Source organism: Eucyclogobius newberryi, unplaced genomic scaffold (assembly GCF_026437365.1).
Source record: "Eucyclogobius newberryi isolate DKJ021-1_F unplaced genomic scaffold, fEucNew1.0.hap1 SCAF_76, whole genome shotgun sequence".
NCBI lineage: Eukaryota > Metazoa > Chordata > Actinopteri > Gobiiformes > Gobiidae > Eucyclogobius > Eucyclogobius newberryi.
In genome coordinates this window covers 12,229-35,424 of record NW_027316456.1, presented here as the reverse complement: position 1 = coordinate 35,424, position 23,196 = coordinate 12,229, and the positions used below count along the sequence as shown (strand labels likewise).

Sequence of the window (23,196 nt, the reverse complement as noted above, 5' to 3'; positions counted from 1 at the left end):
TGTACGGGTACTTGTGTATGTATGTGTTCTTGTGTACGTGTACTTGTGTATGTGTGTGTTCTTGTGCACGTGTTCTTGTGTACTTGTGTATGTGTGTGTTCTTGTGTACGTGTACTTGTGTACGTGTACTTGTGTATGTGTGTGTTCTTGTGTACTTGTACTTGTGTATGTGTGTGTACTTGTGTATGTGTACTTGTGTGTTCTTGTGTACGTGTACTTGTGTATGTGTACTTGTGTATGTGTGTGTTCTTGTGTACGTGTACTTGTGTATGTGTGTGTTCTTGTGTACGTGTACTTGTGTGTTCTTGTGTACGTGTACTTGTTTACGTGTACTTGTGTATGTGAGTGTTCTTGTGTACTTGTGTATGTGTACTTGTGTACGTGTACTTGTGTATGTCTTCTTGTGTACGTGTACTTGTGTATGTGTTCTTGTGTACGTGTACTTGTGTATGTGTTCTTGTGTACGTGTACTTGTGTATGTGTTCTTGTTTACGTGTACTTGTGTATGTGTATTTGTGTACGTGTACTTGTGTACGTGTTCTTGTGTACGTGTACTTGTGTATGTGTTCTTGTGTACGTGTGTGTGTTCTTGTGTACGTGTACTTGTGTACGTGTACTTGTGTACGTGTACTTGTGTATGTGTTCTTGTGTACGTGTGTGTGTTCTTGTGTACGTGTACTTGTGTACGTGTACTTGTGTACGTGTACTTGTGTACGTGTACTTGTGTATGTGTTCTTGTGTACGTGTACTTGTGTATGTGTGTATTCTTGTGTACGTGTACTCGTGTATGTGTACTTGTGTACGTGTACTTGTGTGTTCTTGTGTACGTGTACTTGTGTATGTGTACTTGTGTATGTGTGTGTTCTTGTGTACGTGTACTTGTGTATGTATGTGTTCTTGTGTACGTGTACTTGTGTGTTCTTGTGTACGTGTACTTGTGTGTTCTTGTGTACGTGTACTTGTGTACGTGTACTTGTGTGTTCTTGTGTACGTGTACTTGTGTACGTGTACTTGTGTATGTGTGTGTTCTTGTGTATGTGTACTTGTGTATGTGTGTGTTCTTGTGTACGTGTACTTGTGTGTTCTTGTGTACGTGTACTTGTGTACGTGTACTTGTGTATGTGTGTGTTCTTGTGTACGTTTACTTGTGTATGTGTGTGTTCTTGTGTACTTGTGTACGTGTACTTGTGTACGTGTACTTGTGTACGTGTACTTGTGTATGTGTGTGTTCTTGTGTACGTTTACTTGTGTATGTGTGTGTACTTGTGTACGTGTACTTGTGTACGTGTACTTGTGTACGTGTACTTGTGTATGTGTGTGTACTTGTGTATGTGTGTGTTCTTGTGTACGTGTACTTGTGTATGTGTGTGTTCTTGTGTACGTGTACTTGTGTATGTGTGTGTTCTTGTGTACGTGTACTTGTGTATGTGTGTGTTCTTGTGTACGTGTACTTGTGTATGTGTGTGTTCTTGTGTACGTTTACTTGTGTATGTGTGTGTTCTTGTGTACGTGTTCTTGTGTACGTTTACTTGTGTATGTGTGTGTACTTGTGTACGTGTACTTGTGTATGTGTGTGTTCTTGTGTACGTGTACTTGTGTATGTGTGTGTACTTGTGTACTTGTGTATGTGTGTGTACTTGTGTACGTGTACTTGTGTATGTGAGTGTTCTTGTGTACGTGTACCTGTGTACGTGTACTTGTGTACGTGTGTGTTCTTGTGTACGTTTACTTGTGTATGTGTGTGTACTTGTGTACGTGTACTTGTGTATGTGTGTGTTCTTGTGTACGTGTACTTGTGTATGTGTGTGTACTTGTGTACTTGTGTATGTGTGTGTACTTGTGTATGTGTACTTGTGTATGTGAGTGTTCTTGTGTACGTGTACCTGTGTACGTGTACTTGTGTACGTGTGTGTTCTTGTGTATGTGTGTGTTCTTGTGTACGTTTACTTGTGTATGTGTGTGTACTTGTGTATGTGTGTGTTCTTGTGTACGTGTACTTGTGTATGTGTGTGTTCTTGTGTACGTTTACTTGTGTATGTGTGTGTTCTTGTGTACGTGTACTTGTGTATGTGTGTGTTCTTGTGTACGTTTACTTGTGTATGTGTGTGTTCTTGTGTACGTTTACTTGTGTATGTGTGTGTTCTTGTGTACGTTTACTTGTGTACGTGTGTGTTCTTGTGTACGTTTACTTGTGTACGTGTGTGTTCTTGTGTACGTTTACTTGTGTATGTGTGTGTACTTGTGTAGTTGTGTATGTGTGTGTACTTGTGTACGTGTACCTGTGTACGTGTACTTGTGTATGTGTGTGTACTTGTGTAGTTGTGTATGTGTGTGTACTTGTGTAGTTGTGTATGTGTGTGTACTTGTGTTGTTGTGTATGTGTGTGTACTTGTGTACGTGTACCTGTGTACGTGTACTTGTGTATGTGTGTGTACTTGTGTAGTTGTGTATGTGTGTGTACTTGTGTACGTGTACCTGTGTACGTGTACTTGTGTATGTGTGTGTACTTGTGTAGTTGTGTATGTGTGTGTACTTGTGTTGTTGTGTATGTGTGTGTACTTGTGTAGTTGTGTATGTGTGTGTACTTGTGTAGTTGTGTATGTGTGTGTACTTGTGTTGTTGTGTATGTGTGTGTACTTGTGTAGTTGTGTATGTGTGTGTACTTGTGTAGTTGTGTATGTGTGTGTACTTGTGTTGTTGTGTATGTGTGTGTACTTGTGTACGTGTACCTGTGTACGTGTGGGAGGAGCTCGTGTTCTGGTCAGTTTTTTCGCGCATAAACGTCGCACGCGCGTCTCTCACGTTCATTTGGGTGAGGTAAGAGTCAGCTGCACGCGCGTACATGCAGGGGCGTGTCCGCTGCCATGGAGACCGCACTTAACCCACATCAGCCACGCGCGAGCAGGAAGTGTCCTCACGTGCAGCACGCGACGGGAAACAAACACAACACACACATTACACACCAGTAAATACACTACACTCAAACTACACACACTCAAACTACACACACTCTAACTACACACACTCAAACTACACACACTCTAACTACACACACTCAAACTACACACACTCTAACTACACACACTCTAACTACACACACTCAAACTACACACACTCTAACTACACACACTCAAACTACACACACTCAAACTACACACACTCTAACTACACACACTCAAACTACACACACTCTAACTACACACACTCAAACTACACACACTCTAACTACACACACTCTAACTACACACACTCAAACTACACACACTCAAACTACACACACTCAAACTACACACACACACACTCAAACTACACACACTCAAACTACACACACTCAAACTACACACACTAACTACACACACTCAAACTACACACACTCTAACTACACACACTCTAACTACACACACTCTAACTACACACACTCAAACTACACACACTCAAACTACACACACTCTAACTACACACACTCAAACTACACACACTCAAACTACACACACTCTAACTACACACACTCTAACTACACACACTCAAACTACACACACTCAAACTACACACACTCAAACTACACACCTCAAACTACACACACTCAAACTACACACACTCAAACTACACACACTAACTACACACACTCTAACTACACACACTCAAACTACACACACTCTAACTACACACACTCTAACTACACACACTCAAACTACACACACACACTCTAACTACACACACTCAAACTACACACACTAACTACACACACTCAAACTACACACACTCTAACTACACACTCTAACTACACACACTCTAACTACACACACTCTAACTACACACACTCAAACTACACACACTCAAACTACACACACTCAAACTACACACACTCTACACACACTCTAACTACATACACTCAAACTACACACACTCAAACTACACACACTAACTACACACACTCTAACTACACACACTCTAACTACACACACTCTAACTACACACACTCAAACTACACACACTCAAACTACACACACTCAAACTACACACACTCAAACTACACACACTCTAACTACACACACTCAAACTACACACACACACTCTAACTACACACACTCTAACTACACACACTCTAACTACACACACTCAAACTACACACACACACTCTAACTACACACACTCAAACTACACACACTAACTACACACACTCAAACTACACACACTCAAACTACACACACTCTAACTACACACACTCTAACTACACACACTCAAACTACACACACTCAAACTACACACACTCTACACACACTCTAACTACATACACTCAAACTACACACACTCAAACTACACACACTCAAACTACACACACTCAAACTACACACACTCTAACTACACACACTCTAACTACACACACTCTACACACACTCAAACTACACACACTCAAACTACACACACTCAAACTACACACACTCAAACTACACACACTCAAAAACTACACACACTCTAACTACACACACTCTAACTACACACACTCTAACTACACACACTCTAACTACACACACTCAAACTACACACACTCAAACTACACACACTCAAAAACTACACACACTCTAACTACACACACTCTAACTACACACACTCTAACTACACACACTCTAACTACACACACTCTAACTACACACACTCAAACTACACACACTCAAACTACACACACTCAAACTACACACACTCAAACTACACACACTCAAAAACTACACACACTCTAACTACACACACTCTAACTACACACACTCAAACTACACACTCTAACTACACACACTCTAACTACACACACTCTAACTACACACACTCTAACTACACACACTCTAACTACACACACTCTAACTACACACACTCTAACTACACACACTCTAACTACACACACTCTAACACTCTAACTACACACACTCTAACTACACACACTCTAACTACAAATACACTACACACTCAGTTAATTTAAAGTAAAAGTACAAGAGTAAAAACATGTGATTTATTCTGTGTTTTAGTCAGAACTTTGCAGAAAGTCAATTGTTTTACTGCATTTGTCATTCACATCTAAACATTTATTCTGTCGATGAAATCAATGTTAAACTTTCACTGACTCAAACGTGTCGTCCGGAAATAAATCCCTTTAATATAATAATAATAATAATAATAATAATATTAATATTAATAGTCTTCTTCACACATTTGTCTCCATGAAAACTTTGTACATCAAATATTTACAAAGACAAGTTTTACAGGAAATCAAACTGTACAAATAAAACCAGGACTAAACCAGGACTAAACCAGGTCTAAACCAGGACTAAACCAGGATTAAACCAGGACTAAACCAGGACTAAACCAGGACTAAACCAGGTCTAAACCAGGACTAAACCAGGACTAAACCAGGATTAAACCAGGACTAAACCAGGACTAAACCAGGACTAAACCAGGTCTAAACCAGGACTAAACCAGGTCTAAACCAGGTCTAAACCAGGTCTAAACCAGGACTAAACCAGGTCTAAACCAGGTCTAAACCAGGTCTAAACCAGGACTAAACCAGGACTAACCGTACGCTCTCATTTTACTTTATAACATTGAAATTGAAAAAAAATTGCTTCAGAAACGATCTCGATGTTTTCAAAATAGAACAGTTTCGCTCGAGCATTTTCACGCCGCCGGCGCAGAGTCGCAGACCAATGGGAGGCAGGAGTGGGCGGGTCCGAAGTCGAACTGGAGCGCATCATTGGACGACCTCAAAGTAGTGCAGGATGGCCATGATGTGCTGCGGCATGAACACGTATCCGGTGTACACGGCCATGGCGGCGACGGAGACCAGCAACGAGTCTGAGGGCGGCGGCTAAGGAAGCAACACGGCCCCTCCCACAACCCCGCCCACATCTACACTCACCCTCCCACAACCCCGCCCACATCTACACTCACCCTCCCACAACCCCGCCCACATCTACACTCACCCTCCCACAACCCCGCCCACATCTACACTCACCCTCCCACAACCCCGCCCACATCTACACTCACCCTCCCACAACCCCGCCCACATCTACACTCACCCTCCCACAACCCCGCCCACATCTACACTCACCCTCCCACAACCCCGCCCACATCTACACTCACCCTCCCACAACCCCGCCCACATCTACACTCACCCTCCCACAACCCCGCCCACATCTACACTCACCCTCCCACAACCCCGCCCACATCTACACTCACCCTCCCACATCACCCGCCCACATCTACACTCACCCTCCCACAACCCCGCCCACATCTACACTCACCCTCCCACAACCCCGCCCACATCTACACTCACCCTCCCACAACCCCGCCCACATCTACACTCACCCTCCCACAACCCCGCCCACATCTACACTCACCCTCCCACAACCCCGCCCACATCTACACTCACCCTCCCACAACCCCGCCCACATCTACACTCACCCTCCCACAACCCCGCCCACATCTACACTCACCCTCCCACAACCCCGCCCACATCTACACTCACCCTCCCACAACCCCGCCCACATCTACACTCACCCTCCCACAACCCCGCCCACATCTACACTCACCCTCCCACAACCCCGCCCACATCTACACTCACCCTCCCACAACCCCGCCCACATCTACACTCACCCTCCCACAACCCCGCCCACATCTACACTCACCCTCCCACAACCCCGCCCACATCTACACTCACCCTCCCACAACCCCGCCCACATCTACACTCACCCTCCCACAACCCCGCCCACATCTACACTCACCCTCCCACAACCCCGCCCACATCTACACTCACCCTCCCACAACCCCGCCCACATCTACACTCACCCTCCCACAACCCCGCCCACATCTACACTCACCCTCCCACAACCCCGCCCACATCTACACTCACCCTCCCACAACCCCGCCCACATCTACACTCACCCTCCCACAACCCCGCCCACATCTACACTCACCCTCCCACAACCCCGCCCACATCTACACTCACCCTCCCACAACCCCGCCCACATCTACACTCACCCTCCCACATCACCCGCCCACATCTACACTCACCCTCCCACAACCCCGCCCACATCTACACTCACCCTCCCACAACCCCGCCCACATCTACACTCACCCTCCCACATCACCCGCCCACAACGGTTACGACACGCGTCACTTCCTGACTTATCGTTTCAGTCGTGTTTGTGGAAAGTGAGTTTTCTCACTCTGCAGATGGAAATTAACCTAAACATATCACATTTACATTAGTTTTAATTAGTATTATGAATATGAATTGTTCAGAGTTTTCCTTAAATTAATTATTGGGTCAAAAAAAGTGTACGAATATTGCAGTTTGAAGCTGATTTGCCTCTTTGTTTAAGTCCAGATATGGGTCACGTGACTTCCACATTCTCCAAACATTGACATAATTGACAGGTTCAGGTTTCTCATTAACTAAACTGTCCTGAAACGTTCTCACGCAGTTTGTTGGTCCAGAAGTTCAAATATATAACTATAAAATTATTAAACTAGAACGAGGAAGTCTTTAAACGGCCACGTTCTAAACTACACTTTACAAAACTGAACATATTAATGAGTTTCTCCGCAGATAGAATACTCACTTCAGCACTAATTAGACTTTTAAGAAATCTCAATTACGATTTTGAGACTCGAAAATCATATATTTTCGTCCTGGAAAAGCAAAGTAAACGTCAGCTCCATTTCTGCCCCAAAAGTTCAAATCAGTAGATTATTTTTAGCAGTAAAGACTTAATAAGTTTAACATTTACATTTGAGGTCGGTTTCTCTCTGAAAACGAGTTAAATGTCGCTTCAGTCGCGTCTTTCGCACACTTTTTACAACTTTAACAGCGGCGTTAGCATTAGCCACATTAGCTCCAGGGAAAGGATACTGAAGACGGTCCGCTCCCACGGCTCCAGCATGTACAGCGCCGTCACCAGGAGGTACTGGTAATAGAACCAGGACAGCTGCTTCCAACAGTCTCCCAGCGCCATGGTCCCGGCGCCACAAACACGCGATGGATCCGCTTCAAAGCCGCGACACTCGGGGCTTTATTTACTACGCGCCACTTCCGGACTCCGGGCGGCCACTTCCGGGAAAAGTGATGACGCAGGATCAGGAGTTCGGCGGTTTCAGCCAATCACAGAGCAGCGTCACGGTTTCGTAAGAAAATAAAATAAAATATAGCCGCAAGCGGCAATGATCGGCCCTCGCCACGCCGCCGCCACACCGCCGCCACGCCGCAAGAGGAGGGGGCGCTAACGCGCCCCAATTGTCCTTTTATTACGCCTACTGCTGAATCTGTGACGCTGTCACATCTTCTCCCCTTTGTTTTACCATCAAAAAGCTATTTTATTTTGAATTCTTGGCAAAATGTGCGGCTTTGCCGCACAGACACCGTGACTCTTTGAATGAAAATGTGGATAACTTTTGATGGTCCACCCCTGAAGATGAGTCCCACCAAATTTCAGGTTAATAGGGCTGACGCCCTGGGAGGAGTTTGTGAAAGTCTAAAGTGTAAACATGTTCTGGCGATTTCCCCATTGGAATAACATGAAAGGTTTCGGTCATCGTTGGGCAACGCCATAACAATTATGACATGGGTCTCATTGACTTTTTTGATGGGGATGCTAAAATTGAGTTGTGTGTCAAATTTCATATAATTTCGCAAAACTAAACATTTAACCTCCATATAAAATCTGTAGGGGGCGCTGTGGCGCCAAATGAATTTATTTCACTTCAAGTAGGTTTAGGGCAAAGAGTTTAACAACTGATTCTAATTTGATGCAATTCGGACTTTATCTGCGCAAACGGCAGAAATTTTAAATATGGGAGATTTCTGAAATTTTAGTTACAGTTTGCGGCTTCGCCGCACAGAGACCGTGAGAGGTATCAATGTAATTTGGATAACTTTTGATGTCCCACTCCTCAGTAGCATTTTCACCAAATTTCAGCTTTTTAGGGCCAACGCCCTGGGAGGAGTTCGTAAAAGTACGACGTTTGGAAAAACTCCGAAGTCATGTTTAGCCATTTTTGAAGCAATATGGCCGACATTTGGTTCGGGGGACGGCGTTGCCGTAATAATATTTTTTACTTCTCTTGTCACCATCTACCTCTGCGCCAAATTTCATGATTCTACGATCAGATTTTTTTTGGGTCATTTCCCATCTCTCAATGCATTTTTGGTACATTTGGTGGCGCTGACGCGCCAATTTTTTTTATTTTAGAAAAGGGAAATAGCCAGAATGTAGAGAGGCACGATTTTTAGAGGTGTGCAAATTTTTGTGACTTTTCGTCAATGTTCACTGGGTGAAAAATAGGGGGGTTGGTCCCGAGAAGAAGAAGAAAGAAAGAAAGAAAGAAAGAAAGAAAGAATAATATTCCGATGCGAAAACAATGTTTCCCATTTTTCAAATATCATAAACTATACATTTTCGGAAAGCGCTCGCGCTTTCCTACCTCATGGTGTGGGTCCCTGGTCACTGACGGGTACTTTCGATAATTTTGAGTGGGCTCCGCCCACTTTGTGTTTTTGGCCCTCTATACAGTAATAATGTTCAATTTTTGCATTACATGCTTATATGCACGGAACATGCAAGAGATGGGGAACGTGTTCGTGAGCTACTTAGAGCAAATGAGTGCTTTATATGGGGTCGTCATCCCAATGTAAAGTGCTCGTTTAGTGCGAACTTTTGCACGGGCTTCGCCCGTTTACAACGGTAATGTTCCATTTTCCTACAACTAATTAGTATGCACGGGGCGTGCATGAGTGGAGGAGTGCGTTAGTGAGTGTTTGGAAGTGGGCGAGCGCTTCGCGCTCGATTTCGTGCGCACTACGTGCGCACTTTCGCAGCCGTGCTTCGCACGGCCTTACGAGATTAATAGGCCTCTCGCCAGCTTGTGGCGCTCGGGCCTAAATATAGCCGCAAGCGGCAATGATCGGCCCTCGCTACGCCGCCGCCACGCCGCAAGAGGAGGGGGCGCTAACGCGCCCCAATTGTCCTTTTATTACGCCTACTGCTGAATCTGTGACGCTGTCACATCTTCTCCCCTTTGTTTTACATCAAAAAGCAATTTTATTTTGAATCCTTGGCAAAATGTGCGGCTTTGCCGCACAGACACCGTGACTCTTTGAATAAAAATGTGGATACCTTTTGATGGTCCTGAAGATGAGTCTCACCAAATTTCAGGTTAATAGGGCTGACGCCCTGAGGGGGAGGAGTTTGTGAAAGTCTAAAGTGTAAACATGTTCTGGCGATTTCCCCATTGGAATAACATGGAAGGTTTTGGTCATCGCTACGGCAACGCCATAACAATTATGACATGAGTCATTGACTTTTTTGATGGGGATGCCAAAATTGAGTTGTGTGTCAAATTTCAGATAATTTCGCAAAACTAAACATTCAACCTCCATATAAAATCTGTAGGGGGCGCTGTGGCGCCAAATAAATTTATTTCACTTCAAGTAGGTTTAGGGCAAAGAGTTTAACAACTGATTCTAATTTGACGCAATTCGGACTTTATCTGCGCAAACGGCAGAAATGTTAAATTTGGGAGATTTCTGAAATTCTAGCTACAGTTTGCGGCTTCGCCGCACAGAGACCGTGAGAGGTATCAATGTAATTTGGATAACTTTTGATGTCCCACTCCTCAGTAGCATTTTTACCAAATTTCAGCTTTTTAGGGCCAACGCCCTGGGAGGAGTTCGTAAAAGTACGACGTTTGGAAAAACTCCGAAGTCATGTTTAGCCATTTTTGAAGCAATATGGCCGACATTTGGTTGGGCGGACGGCGTTGCCGTAATAATATTTTTTACTTCTCTTGTCACCATCTACCTCTGCGCCAAATTTCATGATTCTACGATCAGATTTTTTTTGGGTCATTTCCCATCTCTCAATGCATTCTTGGTACATTTGGGGGCGCTGACGCGCCATTTTTTTTTTATTTTAGAAAAGGGAAATAGCCAGAATGTAGAGAGGCACGATTTTTAGAGGTGTGCAAATTTTTGTGACTTTTCGTCAATGTTCACTGGGTGAAAAATAGGGGGGTTGGTCCCGAGAAGAAGAATATTCCGATGCGAAAACAATGTTTCCCATTTTTCAAATATCATAAACTATACATTTTCGGAAAGCGCTCGCGCTTTCCTACCTCATGGTGTGGGTCCCTGGTCACTGACGGGTACTTTCGTTAATTTTGAGTGGGCTCCGCCCACTTTGTGTTTTTGGCCCTCTATACAGTAATAATGTTAAATTTTTGCATTACATGCTTATATGCACGGAACATGCAAGAGATGGAACGTGTTCGTGAGCTACTTAGAGCAAATGAGTGCTTTATATGGGGTCGTCATCCAAATGTAAAGTGCTCGTTTAGTGCGCACTTTTGCACGGGCTTCGCCCGTTTACAACGGTAATGTTCCATTTTCCTACTACTAATTAGTATGCACGGGGCGTGCGTGAGTGTACGAGTGCGTTAGTGAGTGTTTGGAAGTGGGCGAGCGCTTCGCGCTCGATTTCGTGCGCACTTTCGCAGCCGTGCTTTGCACAGCCTTACGAGATTAATAGGCCTCTCGCCTGCTTGTGGCGCTCAGGCCTAATAAAATGTAACAAGTTTCAGAAGGTTTAGTTTATTTATATTTTAATAACTTCGCAGAATGAAAGTGACGCTTATGTTACGACACGTGAGTTTTATATTTTTATGCTTAAAGGTTAAATGGACGATTTTTCGTTTTATTTCCTCGTGGCGTGGACTGTCCATTAGTCCTGCCACGTGTCAATCATAAAACGCACCTATTGCTCACCTGCAGCCGCGTGCGGCTCGTCCCCCGAGAGCAGCACGTTTCCGCGTGTCTAAGCACATTGATCTATCATAATATAGTTCCCTCAGTGACGGGACAAAATGAAGACGGAGAAAGACAGTTCGAGCTGACGCAGAAGAAGACTGAAATCTGCGGGAGACGAGAGATGTGATGTGATCCGTCGCGCTAATAAACAAACGCACGTGTGTGTTGTATCAGTCCACACGGGGGAGTGGCATGTGCACGGGGGAGTGGCAGAGCTCCTGCAGGCGGGGCCCAGCCAGAGGAAGCTCCCCGCGCAGAGCTCCTGCAGGCGGGGCCCAGCCAGAGGAAGCTCCCCGCGCAGAGCTCCTGCAGGCGGGGCCCAGCCAGAGGAAGCTCCCCGCGCAGAGCTCCTGGAGGCGGGGCCCACTCAGAGGAAGCTCCCTGCGCAGAGCTACTGCGGGCGGGGACCAGCCAGAGGAAGCTCCCCGCGCAGAGCTCCTGCAGGCGGGGCCCAGCCAGAGGAAGCTCCCCGCGCAGAGCTCCTGCAGGCGGGGCCCAGCCAGAGGAAGCTCCCCGCGCAGAGCTCCTGGAGGCGGGGCCCACTCAGAGGAAGCTCCCTGCGCAGAGCTACTGTGGGCGGGGACCAGCCAGAGGAAGCTCCCCGCGCAGAGCTCCTGCAGGCGGGGCCCAGCCAGAGGAAGCTCCCCGCGCAGAGCTCCTGGAGGCGGGGCCCACTCAGAGGAAGCTCCCTGCGCAGAGCTACTGCGGGCGGGGACCAGCCAGAGGAAGCTCCCCGCGCAGAGCTCCTGGAGGCGGGGCCCAGCCAGAGGAAGCTCCCCGCGCAGAGCTCCTGGAGGCGGGGCCCAGCCAGAGGAAGCTCCCCGCGCAGAGCTCCTGGAGGCGGGGCCCAGCCAGAGGAAGCTCCCCGCGCAGAGCTCCTGGAGGCGGGGCCCAGCCAGAGGAAGCTCCCCGCGCAGAGCTCCTGCAGGCGGGGCCCAGCCAGAGGAAGCTCCCCGCGCAGAGCTCCTGGAGGCGGGGCCCACTCAGAGGAAGCTCCCTGCGCAGAGCTACTGCGGGCGGGGACCAGCCAGAGGAAGCTCCCCGCGCAGAGCTCCTGGAGGCGGGGCCCAGCCAGAGGAAGCTCCCCGCGCAGAGCTCCTGGAGGCGGGGCCCAGCCAGAGGAAGCTCCCCGCGCAGAGCTCCTGCAGGCGGGGCCCAGCCAGAGGAAGCTCCCCGCGCAGAGCTCCTGGAGGCGGGGCCCAGCCAGAGGAAGCTCCCCGCGCAGAGCTCCTGGAGGCGGGGCCCAGCCAGAGGAAGCTCCCGCTCTAGTTGCGGAGGCGAATCTCCAACGTGAAACTAACTTCACCGCGGTCGTCAACCACCATTAAAAGCAGCAGCAGCGGCAGCATTAGCATTAGCATTAGCAACAGCAACTTGCCACATAAAGACTTAGTTTGGTGGGAGGGCATCTGTGGTAAATATCTATCATAGTTTTACTTCCTTTAAGTTGCCGTTTGTGAAGAAATTTGAAAAAGAGTTTAAAATGTCAGGAAGTGGAGTTGAGTCCCTAAATAACGGTGTTTTATGTGAGTCAGGTCAGATCATGTGTCATTTATGTGGAGTGTGGCTCTTGTTTACAGTCTGGTTGCTATGGAAACAGCTGTGGAACGACCTCTACCTGTGTCATATCTGTGCTCACGTCCAACCAGGAAGTACTTTAAGCGCCGAACATAAATCTAACCTTCAGCTGTCGATCGAGTCCAAAAAGATTAAACTAGTTAATGAATAAATGAACTTTCCTCACTTGATATTTGTGCAAAAATAAGCGCTGAATGTCGCGTCAAATCTTCACTCGGTTTCACACGTTTACCACGGAAACGAAACAATATAAAAGAACTGGACTTTCACTCAGGAATAACACCTTTTCCAAACCTTTTAATTCAGTTACAGCTTTGAAACAGCAGATGGCGCCGGATCAAACGCAGAAAACGTTAGGAGTCAATTCATCGCTGCAGCTCTTAACGAGACGAAGGCGCGAAACAGAAAAGCTCATTAAAAACAAAAGCGTCACGTGGTAAACACTCGGGGAAAGGTTCAGCTCGTTAAACGGATCGCGCTTCGTTCGCTTCAGCCGAATGTCGTCATCAATCTAAAGCTCGGCCTCAGATGAACTAAAACTGTCACTTTGGTCGCGCTTTCTGAGAATAAATCCTATAAATCAGTTGAACTTTTCGTTAGAAGTCGAGAGGTTTCACCTGCCGTGGTGAGACGGGGTTTAGACACTGGAGTTCTGGTTCACAGTCAGCGGTGCGGCTTCAGCCAAAAGCCACAAATGGCACGAGGGGAAGAGTTTGAGCAGGAGAAGGTTTAGTTTGAGAAAAGGACTTAAGGAAAACCCTTCTTAAGTCGGGAACGGTGCAAGATTCAACAGAGTTCGGACGAAGCGACCTTTGACCCTTTTTACACCTTGATTCTGTTCCAACTGAGGCCAGAGAGCACGAAGCAAACACGTGTCAGAGAGTTCAACCTGATAAAAAATATATTTAAAAACTCCAACCAGGGGCCGCCACAGACCTTTGGCCCCCGACCTTTGGCCCCCGACCGTCAGCAGTGACTCGCCAGGATGTTGAAGAAATGATACACTTCCTCTTTGTCGAAAACGGCGACCTCCGTGGAGCATTCGGAGCATTGCACGGGATGGTAGACCTCGTCCGAGTCCAGTCCCTCCGGTCTCTGGGGGAGGCCCTGGTCCCCGTGGGGCCCCTGGTCGAGCCCCGGTTTAGTCCCCGGAGCTTTGCGCTTGCGTCGGTTCCTGAACTTGCGAGGGTCCGGCTGCGCCTTGTACCGGAGGACCTCGTCTTTCTTCACGGTGCAGTTCATCACAAACATGGCTCGGTACTGCGTCTGGTACTTCTCGTGTCTGTGGAACGGTGAAGAACACAACGTGAACTTTCGACACGAGAACCGAGAACAGTTCCCCGTGCGTGACCTCTGACCTCTGGCAGTCGAGGCAGAGCGTGGTCATGCAGGCCGGACAGTTCAGCACCGCGTCGCTACGGGACAGCGCCACGCCTCCGCCGGCAGGGGGCCGACGACGGCTCTGGTACCTGAGAACACAGGAACTAAACGTCTGAGACCACTGAGGCTACAGGAACTAAACGTCTGAGACCACTGAGGCTACAGGAACTAAACGTCTGAGACCACTGAGGCTACAGGAACTAAACGTCTGAGACCACTGAGGCTACAGGAACCAAACGTCTGAGACCACTGAGGCTACAGGAACTAAACGTCTGAGACCACTGAGGCTACAGGAACTAAACATCTGAGACCACTGAGGCTACAGGAACCAAACATCTGAGACCACTGATGCTACAGGAACCATGCTACAGGAACTAAACATCTGAGACCACTGATGCTACAGGAACCAAACATCTGAGACCACTGATGCTACAGGAACCAAATATCTGAGACCACTGAGGCTACAGGAACTAAACATCTGAGACCACTGAGGCTACAGGAACTAAACGTCTGAGACCACTGAGGCTACAGGAACTAAACGTCTGAGACCACTGAGGCTACAGGAACCAAACGTCTGAGACCACTGAGGCTACAGGAACTAAACGTCTGAGACCACTGAGGCTACAGGAACCAAACGTCTGAGACCACTGATGCTACAGGAACTAAACGTCTGAGACCACTGAGGCTACAGGAACTAAACATCTAAGACCACTGAGGCTACAGGAACTAAACATCTGAGACCACTGAGGCTACAGGAACCAAACGTCTGAGACCACTGATGCTACAGGAACCAAACATCTGAGACCACTGAGGCTACAGGAACTAAACATCTGAGACCACTGAGGCTACAGGAACTAAACATCTGAGACCACTGATGCTACAGGAACCAAACATCTGAGACCACTGATGCTACAGGAACCATGCTACAGGAACCAAACATCTGAGACCACTGATGCTACAGGAACCAAACATCTGAGACCACTGATGCTACAGGAACCATGCTACAGGAACCAAACATCTGAGACCACTGATGCTACAGGAACCAAACATCTGAGACCACTGATGCTACAGGAACCATGCTAAAGGAACCAAACATCTGAGACCACTGATGCTACAGGAACCATGCTACAGGAACCAAACATCTGAGACCACTGAGGCTACAGGAACCAAACATCTGAGACCACTGATGCTACAGGAACCAAATATCTGAGACCACTGAGGCTACAGGAACCAAACGTCTGAGACCACTGAGGCTACAGGAACCATGCTACAGGAACCAAACATCTGAGACCACTGAGGCTACAGGAACCAAATATCTGAGACCACTGAGGCTACAGGAACCAAACGTCGGAGACCACTGAGGCTACAGGAACTAAACGTCTGAGACCACTGAGGCTACAGGAACTAAACGTCTGAGACCACTGAGGCTACAGGAACCAAACGTCTGAGACCACTGAGGCTACAGGAACTAAACGTCTGAGACCACTGAGGCTACAGGAACTAAACGTCTGAGACCACTGAGGCTACAGGAACCAAACGTCTGAGACCACTGAGGCTACAGGAACTAAACGTCTGAGACCACTGAGGCTACAGGAACCAAACGTCTGAGACCACTGAGGCTACAGGAACCATGCTACAGGAACCAAATATCTGAGACCACTGAGGCTACAGGAACCAAACATCTGAGACCACTGATGCTACAGGAACCAAACGTCTGAGACCACTGAGGCTACAGGAACTAAACATCTGAGACCACTGAGGCTACAGGAACCAAACGTCTGAGACCACTGAGGCTACAGGAACTAAACATCTGAGACCACTGAGGCTACAGGAACCAAACGTCTGAGACCACTGATGCTACAGGAACCAAACATCTGAGACCACTGATGCTACAGGAACTAAACATCTGAGACCACTGAGGCTACAGGAACCAAACGTCTGAGACCACTGATGCTACAGGAACTAAACATCTGAGACCACTGAGGCTACAGGAACCAAACGTCTGAGACCACTGAGGCTACAGGAACTAAACATCTGAGACCACTGAGGCTACAGGAACCAAACGTCTGAGACCACTGATGCTACAGGAACCAAACATCTGAGACCACTGAGGCTACAGGAACTAAACATCTGAGACCACTGAGGCTACAGGAACCATGCTACAGGAACCAAACATCTGAGACCACTGATGCTACAGGAACCATGCTACAGGAACCAAACATCTGAGACCACTGATGCTACAGGAACCATGCTACAGGAACCAAACATCTGAGACCACTGATGCTACAGGAACCAAACATCTGAGACCACTGATGCTACAGGAACCATGCTACAGGAACCAAACATCTGAGACCACTGATGCTACAGGAACCAAACGTCTGAGACCACTGATGCTACAGGAACCATGCTACAGGAACCAAACATCTGAGACCACTGAGGCTACAGGAACCAAACGTCTGAGACCACTGATGCTACAGGAACCATGCTACAGGAACCAAACATCTGAGACCACTGAGGCTACAGGAACCAAACGTCTGAGACCACTGAGGCTACAGGAACTAAACATCTGAAACCACTGATGCTACAGGAACCATGCTACAGGAACCAAACATCTGAGACCACTGAGGCTACAGGAACCAAACGTCTGAGACCACTGATGCTACAGGAACCATGCTACAGGAACCAAACATCTGAGACCACTGAGGCTACAGGAACCAAACATCTGAGACCACTGAAGCTACAGGAACTAAACATCTGAGACCACTGAGGCTACAGGAACCAAACATCTGAGACCACTGAGGCTACAGGAACTAAACATCTGAGACCACTGAGGCTACAGGAACCAAACATCTGAGACCACTGATGCTACAGGAACCATGCTACAGGAACCAAACATCTGAGACCACTGAAGCTACAGGAACTAAACATCTGAGACCACTGAGGCTACAGGAACCAAACGTCTGAGACCACTGATGCTACAGGAACCAAACATCTGAGACCACTGAGGCTACAGGAACTAAACATCTGAGACCACTGAGGCTACAGGAACTAAACATCTGAGACCACTGATGCTACAGGAACCAAACATCTGAGACCACTGATGCTACAGGAACCAAACATCTGAGACCACTGATGCTACAGGAACCATGCTACAGGAACCAAACATCTGAGACCACTGAGGCTACAGGAACCAAACGTCTGAGACCACTGATGCTACAGGAACCAAATATCTGAGACCACTGAGGCTACAGGAACTAAACATCTGAGACCACTGAGGCTACAGGAACTAAACATCTGAGACCACTGATGCTACAGGAACCAAACATCTGAGACCACTGATGCTACAGGAACCAAACATCTGAGACCACTGAGGCTACAGGAACCAAACGTCTGAGACCACTGATGCTACAGGAACCATGCTACAGGAACCAAACATCTGAGACCACTGAGGCTACAGGAACCAAACGTCTGAGACCACTGATGCTACAGGAACCAAACATCTGAGACCACTGAGGCTACAGGAACTAAACATCTGAGACCACTGAGGCTACAGGAACTAAACATCTGAGACCACTGATGCTACAGGAACCAAACATCTGAGACCACTGATGCTACAGGAACCAAACATCTGAGACCACTGATGCTACAGGAACCATGCTACAGGAACCAAACATCTGAGACCACTGAGGCTACAGGAACCAAACGTCTGAGACCACTGATGCTACAGGAACCAAATATCTGAGACCACTGAGGCTACAGGAACTAAACATCTGAGACCACTGAGGCTACAGGAACTAAACATCTGAGACCACTGATGCTACAGGAACCAAACATCTGAGACCACTGATGCTACAGGAACCAAACATCTGAGACCACTGAGGCTACAGGAACCAAACGTCTGAGACCACTGATGCTACAGGAACCATGCTACAGGAACCAAACATCTGAGACCACTGAGGCTACAGGAACCAAACGTCTGAGACCACTGATGCTACAGGAACTAAACGTCTGAGACCACTGAGGCTACAGGAACTAAACGTCTGAGACCACTGAGGCTACAGGAACCAAACGTCTGAGACCACTGAGGCTACAGGAACTAAACGTCTGAGACCACTGAGGCTACAGGAACCAAACGTCTGAGACCACTGAGGCTACAGGAACTAAACGTCTGAGACCACTGAGGCTACAGGAACCAAACGTCTGAGACCACTGATGCTACAGGAACTAAACGTCTGAGACCACTGAGGCTACAGGAACTAAACATCTAAGACCACTGAGGCTACAGGAACTAAACATCTGAGACCACTGAGGCTACAGGAACCAAACGTCTGAGACCACTGATGCTACAGGAACTAAACATCTGAGACCACTGATGCTACAGGAACCATGCTACAGGAACCAAACATCTGAGACCACTGATGCTACAGGAACCAAACATCTGAGACCACTGATGCTACAGGAACCAAACATCTGAGACCACTGAGGATACAGGAACCAAACGTCTGAGACCACTGATGCTACAGGAACCAAACATCTGAGACCACTGAGCCTACAGAAACTAAACATCTGAGACCACTGATGCTACAGGAACCATGCTACAGGAACCAAACATACAGGAACCAAACGTCTGAGACCACTGATGCTACAGGAACCATGCTACAGGAACCAAACATCTGAGACCACTGAGGCTACAGGAACCAAACGTCTGAGACCACTGATGCTACAGGAACCAAACATCTGAGACCACTGAGGCTACAGGAACTAAACATCTGAGACCACTGAGGCTACAGGAACTAAACATCTGAGACCACTGATGCTACAGGAACCAAACATCTGAGACCACTGAGGCTACAGGAACTAAACGTCTGAGACCACTGATGCTACAGGAACCATGCTACAGGAACCAAACATCTGAGACCACTGATGCTACAGGAACCAAACATCTGAGACCACTGATGCTACAGGAACCATGCTACAGGAACCAAACATCTGAGACCACTGATGCTACAGGAACCAAACATCTGAGACCACTGATGCTACAGGAACCATGCTACAGGAACCAAACATCTGAGACCACTGAGGCTACAGGAACCAAACGTCTGAGACCACTGATGCTACAGGAACCAAACATCTGAGACCACTGAGGCTACAGGAACTAAACATCTGAGACCACTGATGCTACAGGAACCATGCTACAGGAACCAAACATCTGAGACCACTGAGGCTACAGGAACCAAACGTCTGAGACCACTGATGCTACAGGAACCATGCTACAGGAACCAAACATCTGAGACCACTGAGGCTACAGGAACCAAACGTCTGAGACCACTGATGCTACAGGAACCAAACATCTGAGACCACTGAGGCTACAGGAACTAAACATCTGAGACCACTGAGGCTACAGGAACCAAACGTCTGAGACCACTGAGGCTACAGGAACCAAACATCTGAGACCACTGAGGCTACAGGAACTAAACATCTGAGACCACTGAGGCTACAGGAACTAAACATCTGAGACCACTGATGCTACAGGAACCAAACATCTGAGACCACTGATGCTACAGGAACCATGCTACAGGAACCAAACATCTGAGACCACTGATGCTACAGGAACCATGCTACAGGAACCAAACATCTGAGACCACTGATGCTACAGGAACCAAACATCTGAGACCACTGATGCTACAGGAACCAAACATCTGAGACCACTGATGCTACAGGAACCATGCTACAGGAACCAAACATCTGAGACCACTGATGCTACAGGAACCAAACATCTGAGACCACTGATGCTACAGGAACCATGCTACAGGAACCAAACATCTGAGACCACTGATGCTACAGGAACCATCTGAACTCACCGTCTCCTCTTGCGGTCGACCCAGGCCTGGTCTCGATCGTCCTCGTCCGGATCGTACAGCAGCTCGTCATTGGTCAGAACCGTCCGCTGACTCCGCCTCCGTCCGGTGGAACTTCCTGTCGGATCAGTGATGTCACGTTTTAACGGAGTGAGTCGAGGTCAAGGGTCAAAGTGAAGAAAAGGGGAGTGTTTTTCACGGACCGGGCGTGTCTCCTCCGTCTGAGTCCGAGTCGAAGTAAACGGCGTCGTACGTCTGAGGGTTAGCTCCGCCTCCTCCTGATGTCACCGCTGTTTTTAAAAGAGACAAAACTCAGACTAAACGCTGTTGTTTGACCGTTTAAGATCACGACTGTCATATTTGAGCCGGTCTATGCACAATACACACGTCTGGACTAAACACAGACTCTACATAACAAAGACTATTCACTCACACTAAACAAATGTTGATTTTCAGACGCTTCAGTCACAGATTTACACCTTTATTCGGGTTTAAATGTGTTTAAAGTCTCAATGTTCAGTAGAAAACACATGAGCACAAGTTCATGACCCAAACACAACTTACTGCATATGTTAAACAACCAGAACATTCATCAACTTAAATTCATCCCTGAAATCGTTCCAAAGTTTTATTCCTAAAAGAGACACAACATTAGCTCTTAATTTACTCAAACTAAACTGAGGTTATTTTAACTTCATTATTATAGATTCACTTTTATAAACAGTTCATTTCTAACTCTAAAAGGTTCAAATACAGTGACTGAAGCTTCAACTCAAAGAATGAGGATGAGAGAAGGGAGGACATGCAGCAAACACGGCTGCATATGTGCCGTGACTTAACCTCTCCACCACCAAAGGGGATTTGTTCTGTTAGTTCAGAGTGTTCAGTCTGATCTCCACGACAGAAATACAACTCTGATTATTCTCTAGTCCATGAATCACAATCATTCGATTAATCGATGCCGCCGTGATCGCGATATCGATAGTTTCCACGTGTGTTTGAGTCTGCAGCTCTCACCGGCCCCCGGCGCTGTGGCCCCGGGCCCCCAGGAGCCCTCCATGGTCTTCAGAGTGGAGCTGAGTTCTTCCTCCATCTCCTTCTCGAACTCGTCTGCGCTGGACGACTCGCTCTCCCCCGTCAGGTACTCCCGGATCAGCTTCTTCTTCTGCTGCGGCGTGCCATTGAGCAAGACCTCCAGCTCATCCTCCGAACTGCAGACACACGGGGCCCCGAGGCCACAGGGGCCCCGAGGCCACAGCGTTTACTACATGACACACTTTTCAAAATTCTGACTGAATTATGGGCGACAAAACTGATCACACGACTTTCTTTCTTCACATAAACGTAACAGAGAAACTTGTGAAGTTCAGTCGTTTGTCGTCGCTGCTGCGACTCACGGCAGGGGGAGATAAAGGACACTTCTACTCAACAATTAACCTCCTCAAAAACATCTTAAGGAGAGAAAAGGTCACGAGTTCATCCGAGTGTGATCCAAAGTCTGTGTCGGTGATAAATGTGCTGTTCTACAAATGTTTACTTTGCGTGCTTTAAAACGTCAAACACAAACTCCACATTTGTAGATTAAGATGCAGTTTCTCTCTCAGCTCTGGCCGTGAGGTCAATGTATTTGCTCTCAGGTTATGCTCGACTTACTCCTGGAGACAAACCTTCCATCCTTGTTTCTCCTTTAATAATTACATTTAACACGTTTCTTCCCCTGAAACACTTCGGAGCTCTGCAATAAACACACAATCTGAAGTAAGAATCCCGCGTGGAGCTCTAAACTTCACTCTTATTTCATTTTAGCCAAATTAAACATGTCAAACACAAACTGTGCAAAGGGCCCGGTGCAAACAGAGCTCCCTGGGGCCCGCACGTGTCTTTATTCTCCTCAAACTCTCGGCTGAGCGCGTTTGTTTACATGTTAGCATTAGCCACCTAGCCGCGCGTTAGCTCCCGCGGGCCGCACTTCCGTCTTCCCGGACCTTCCCGGACCTTCCCGGACCTTCCCGGACCTTCCCGGGCCCTTCACCTGCTCTCCGCGCGCTCCTCGTCGCTCGGCTCCTCGATCTCGTACGAGTCGAACTCCTGGGCCCGGCTCATTTTGATCACGTTGTCCATTTTGTGGCGCTTTTTGTGGTCGAGTTTCCGTCGTGAAACATGCGGCACTTCCGCCTTGTGTCACGTGCCGCTCCGCTGCTTCCTGCGCGGCTGGAGCTGAACAGCGCCTCCAGGGAGCGTCCAGCAGAGGGCGCTCCAGCCTCTGAGCGCGGAAGAAAAACTGACTGTTCAACACTATTCAATATGATTTATGTCATCTGTAACTCTGCAGGGAAAAGCTTCTATTATCAGCCGGCAGGGGGCGCTGTTCGACCAGAGTTGTGCTCTGTTAGAGAGAGAGAGAGGAGAGGAAGAGAGTGAGAGAGAGAGTGAGAGAGAGAGAGGAGGGGAGAGAGAAGAGAGTGAGAGAGAGAGAGGAGGGGAGAGAGAAGAGAGTGAGAGAGAAGAGAGTGAGAGAGAGAGAGGAGGGGA

At 47.6% G+C, this 23,196-nt stretch overlaps 2 protein-coding genes across 3 annotated transcripts; both read right to left on the bottom strand.

Moving 5' to 3' along the window:
* Positions 1 to 5,519: 5,519 nt before the first annotated feature.
* Positions 5,520 to 8,065, bottom strand: sptssa (serine palmitoyltransferase, small subunit A). The gene is made up of 2 exons (XM_072436181.1): positions 7,901 to 8,065; positions 5,520 to 5,841 (listed from the first exon to the last, which is right to left on the bottom strand). The coding sequence occupies exons 1-2, from the start codon at positions 8,001 to 8,003 to the stop codon at positions 5,738 to 5,740; spliced, it is 207 nt and encodes a 68-aa protein (XP_072292282.1). The 5' UTR covers positions 8,004 to 8,065; the 3' UTR covers positions 5,520 to 5,737.
* Positions 8,066 to 13,741: 5,676 nt separating this feature from the next.
* Positions 13,742 to 22,821, bottom strand: eapp (e2f-associated phosphoprotein). 2 transcript variants are annotated; one of them, XM_072436179.1, is made up of 6 exons: positions 22,697 to 22,821; positions 21,682 to 21,875; positions 20,868 to 20,942; positions 20,668 to 20,782; positions 14,785 to 14,895; positions 13,742 to 14,708 (listed from the first exon to the last, which is right to left on the bottom strand). In XM_072436179.1, exons 1-6 carry the CDS (start codon positions 22,783 to 22,785, stop codon positions 14,393 to 14,395), a joined length of 900 nt encoding a protein of 299 aa, XP_072292280.1. In that variant the 5' UTR covers positions 22,786 to 22,821; the 3' UTR covers positions 13,742 to 14,392. The 2 variants fall into 2 exon arrangements, with proteins under 2 accessions (XP_072292280.1, XP_072292278.1); XM_072436177.1 differs by having other exon boundaries at positions 13,743 to 14,708; positions 20,868 to 20,954.
* Between the last annotated feature and the right edge of the window lie 375 nt (positions 22,822 to 23,196).

Coding starts and splice junctions, on each gene's coding strand:
- sptssa (XM_072436181.1), bottom strand. CDS start 8,003: ATGGCGCTGGGAGACTGTTGGAAGCAGCTGTCCTGGTTCTATTACCAG. Junction 5,842..7,900: donor GTGGGAGCGGACCGTCTTCA/GTATCCTTTCCC, acceptor CGCCGCCCTCAG/ACTCGTTGCTGGTCTCCGTC.
- eapp (XM_072436177.1), bottom strand. CDS start 22,785: ATGGACAACGTGATCAAAATGAGCCGGGCCCAGGAGTTCGACTCGTAC. Junction 20,955..21,681: donor GGCCACAGCGCCGGGGGCCG/GTGAGAGCTGCA, acceptor TTTTAAAAACAG/CGGTGACATCAGGAGGAGGC. Junction 14,896..20,667: donor GTCGACCGCAAGAGGAGACG/GTGAGTTCAGAT, acceptor CTGTGTTCTCAG/GTACCAGAGCCGTCGTCGGC.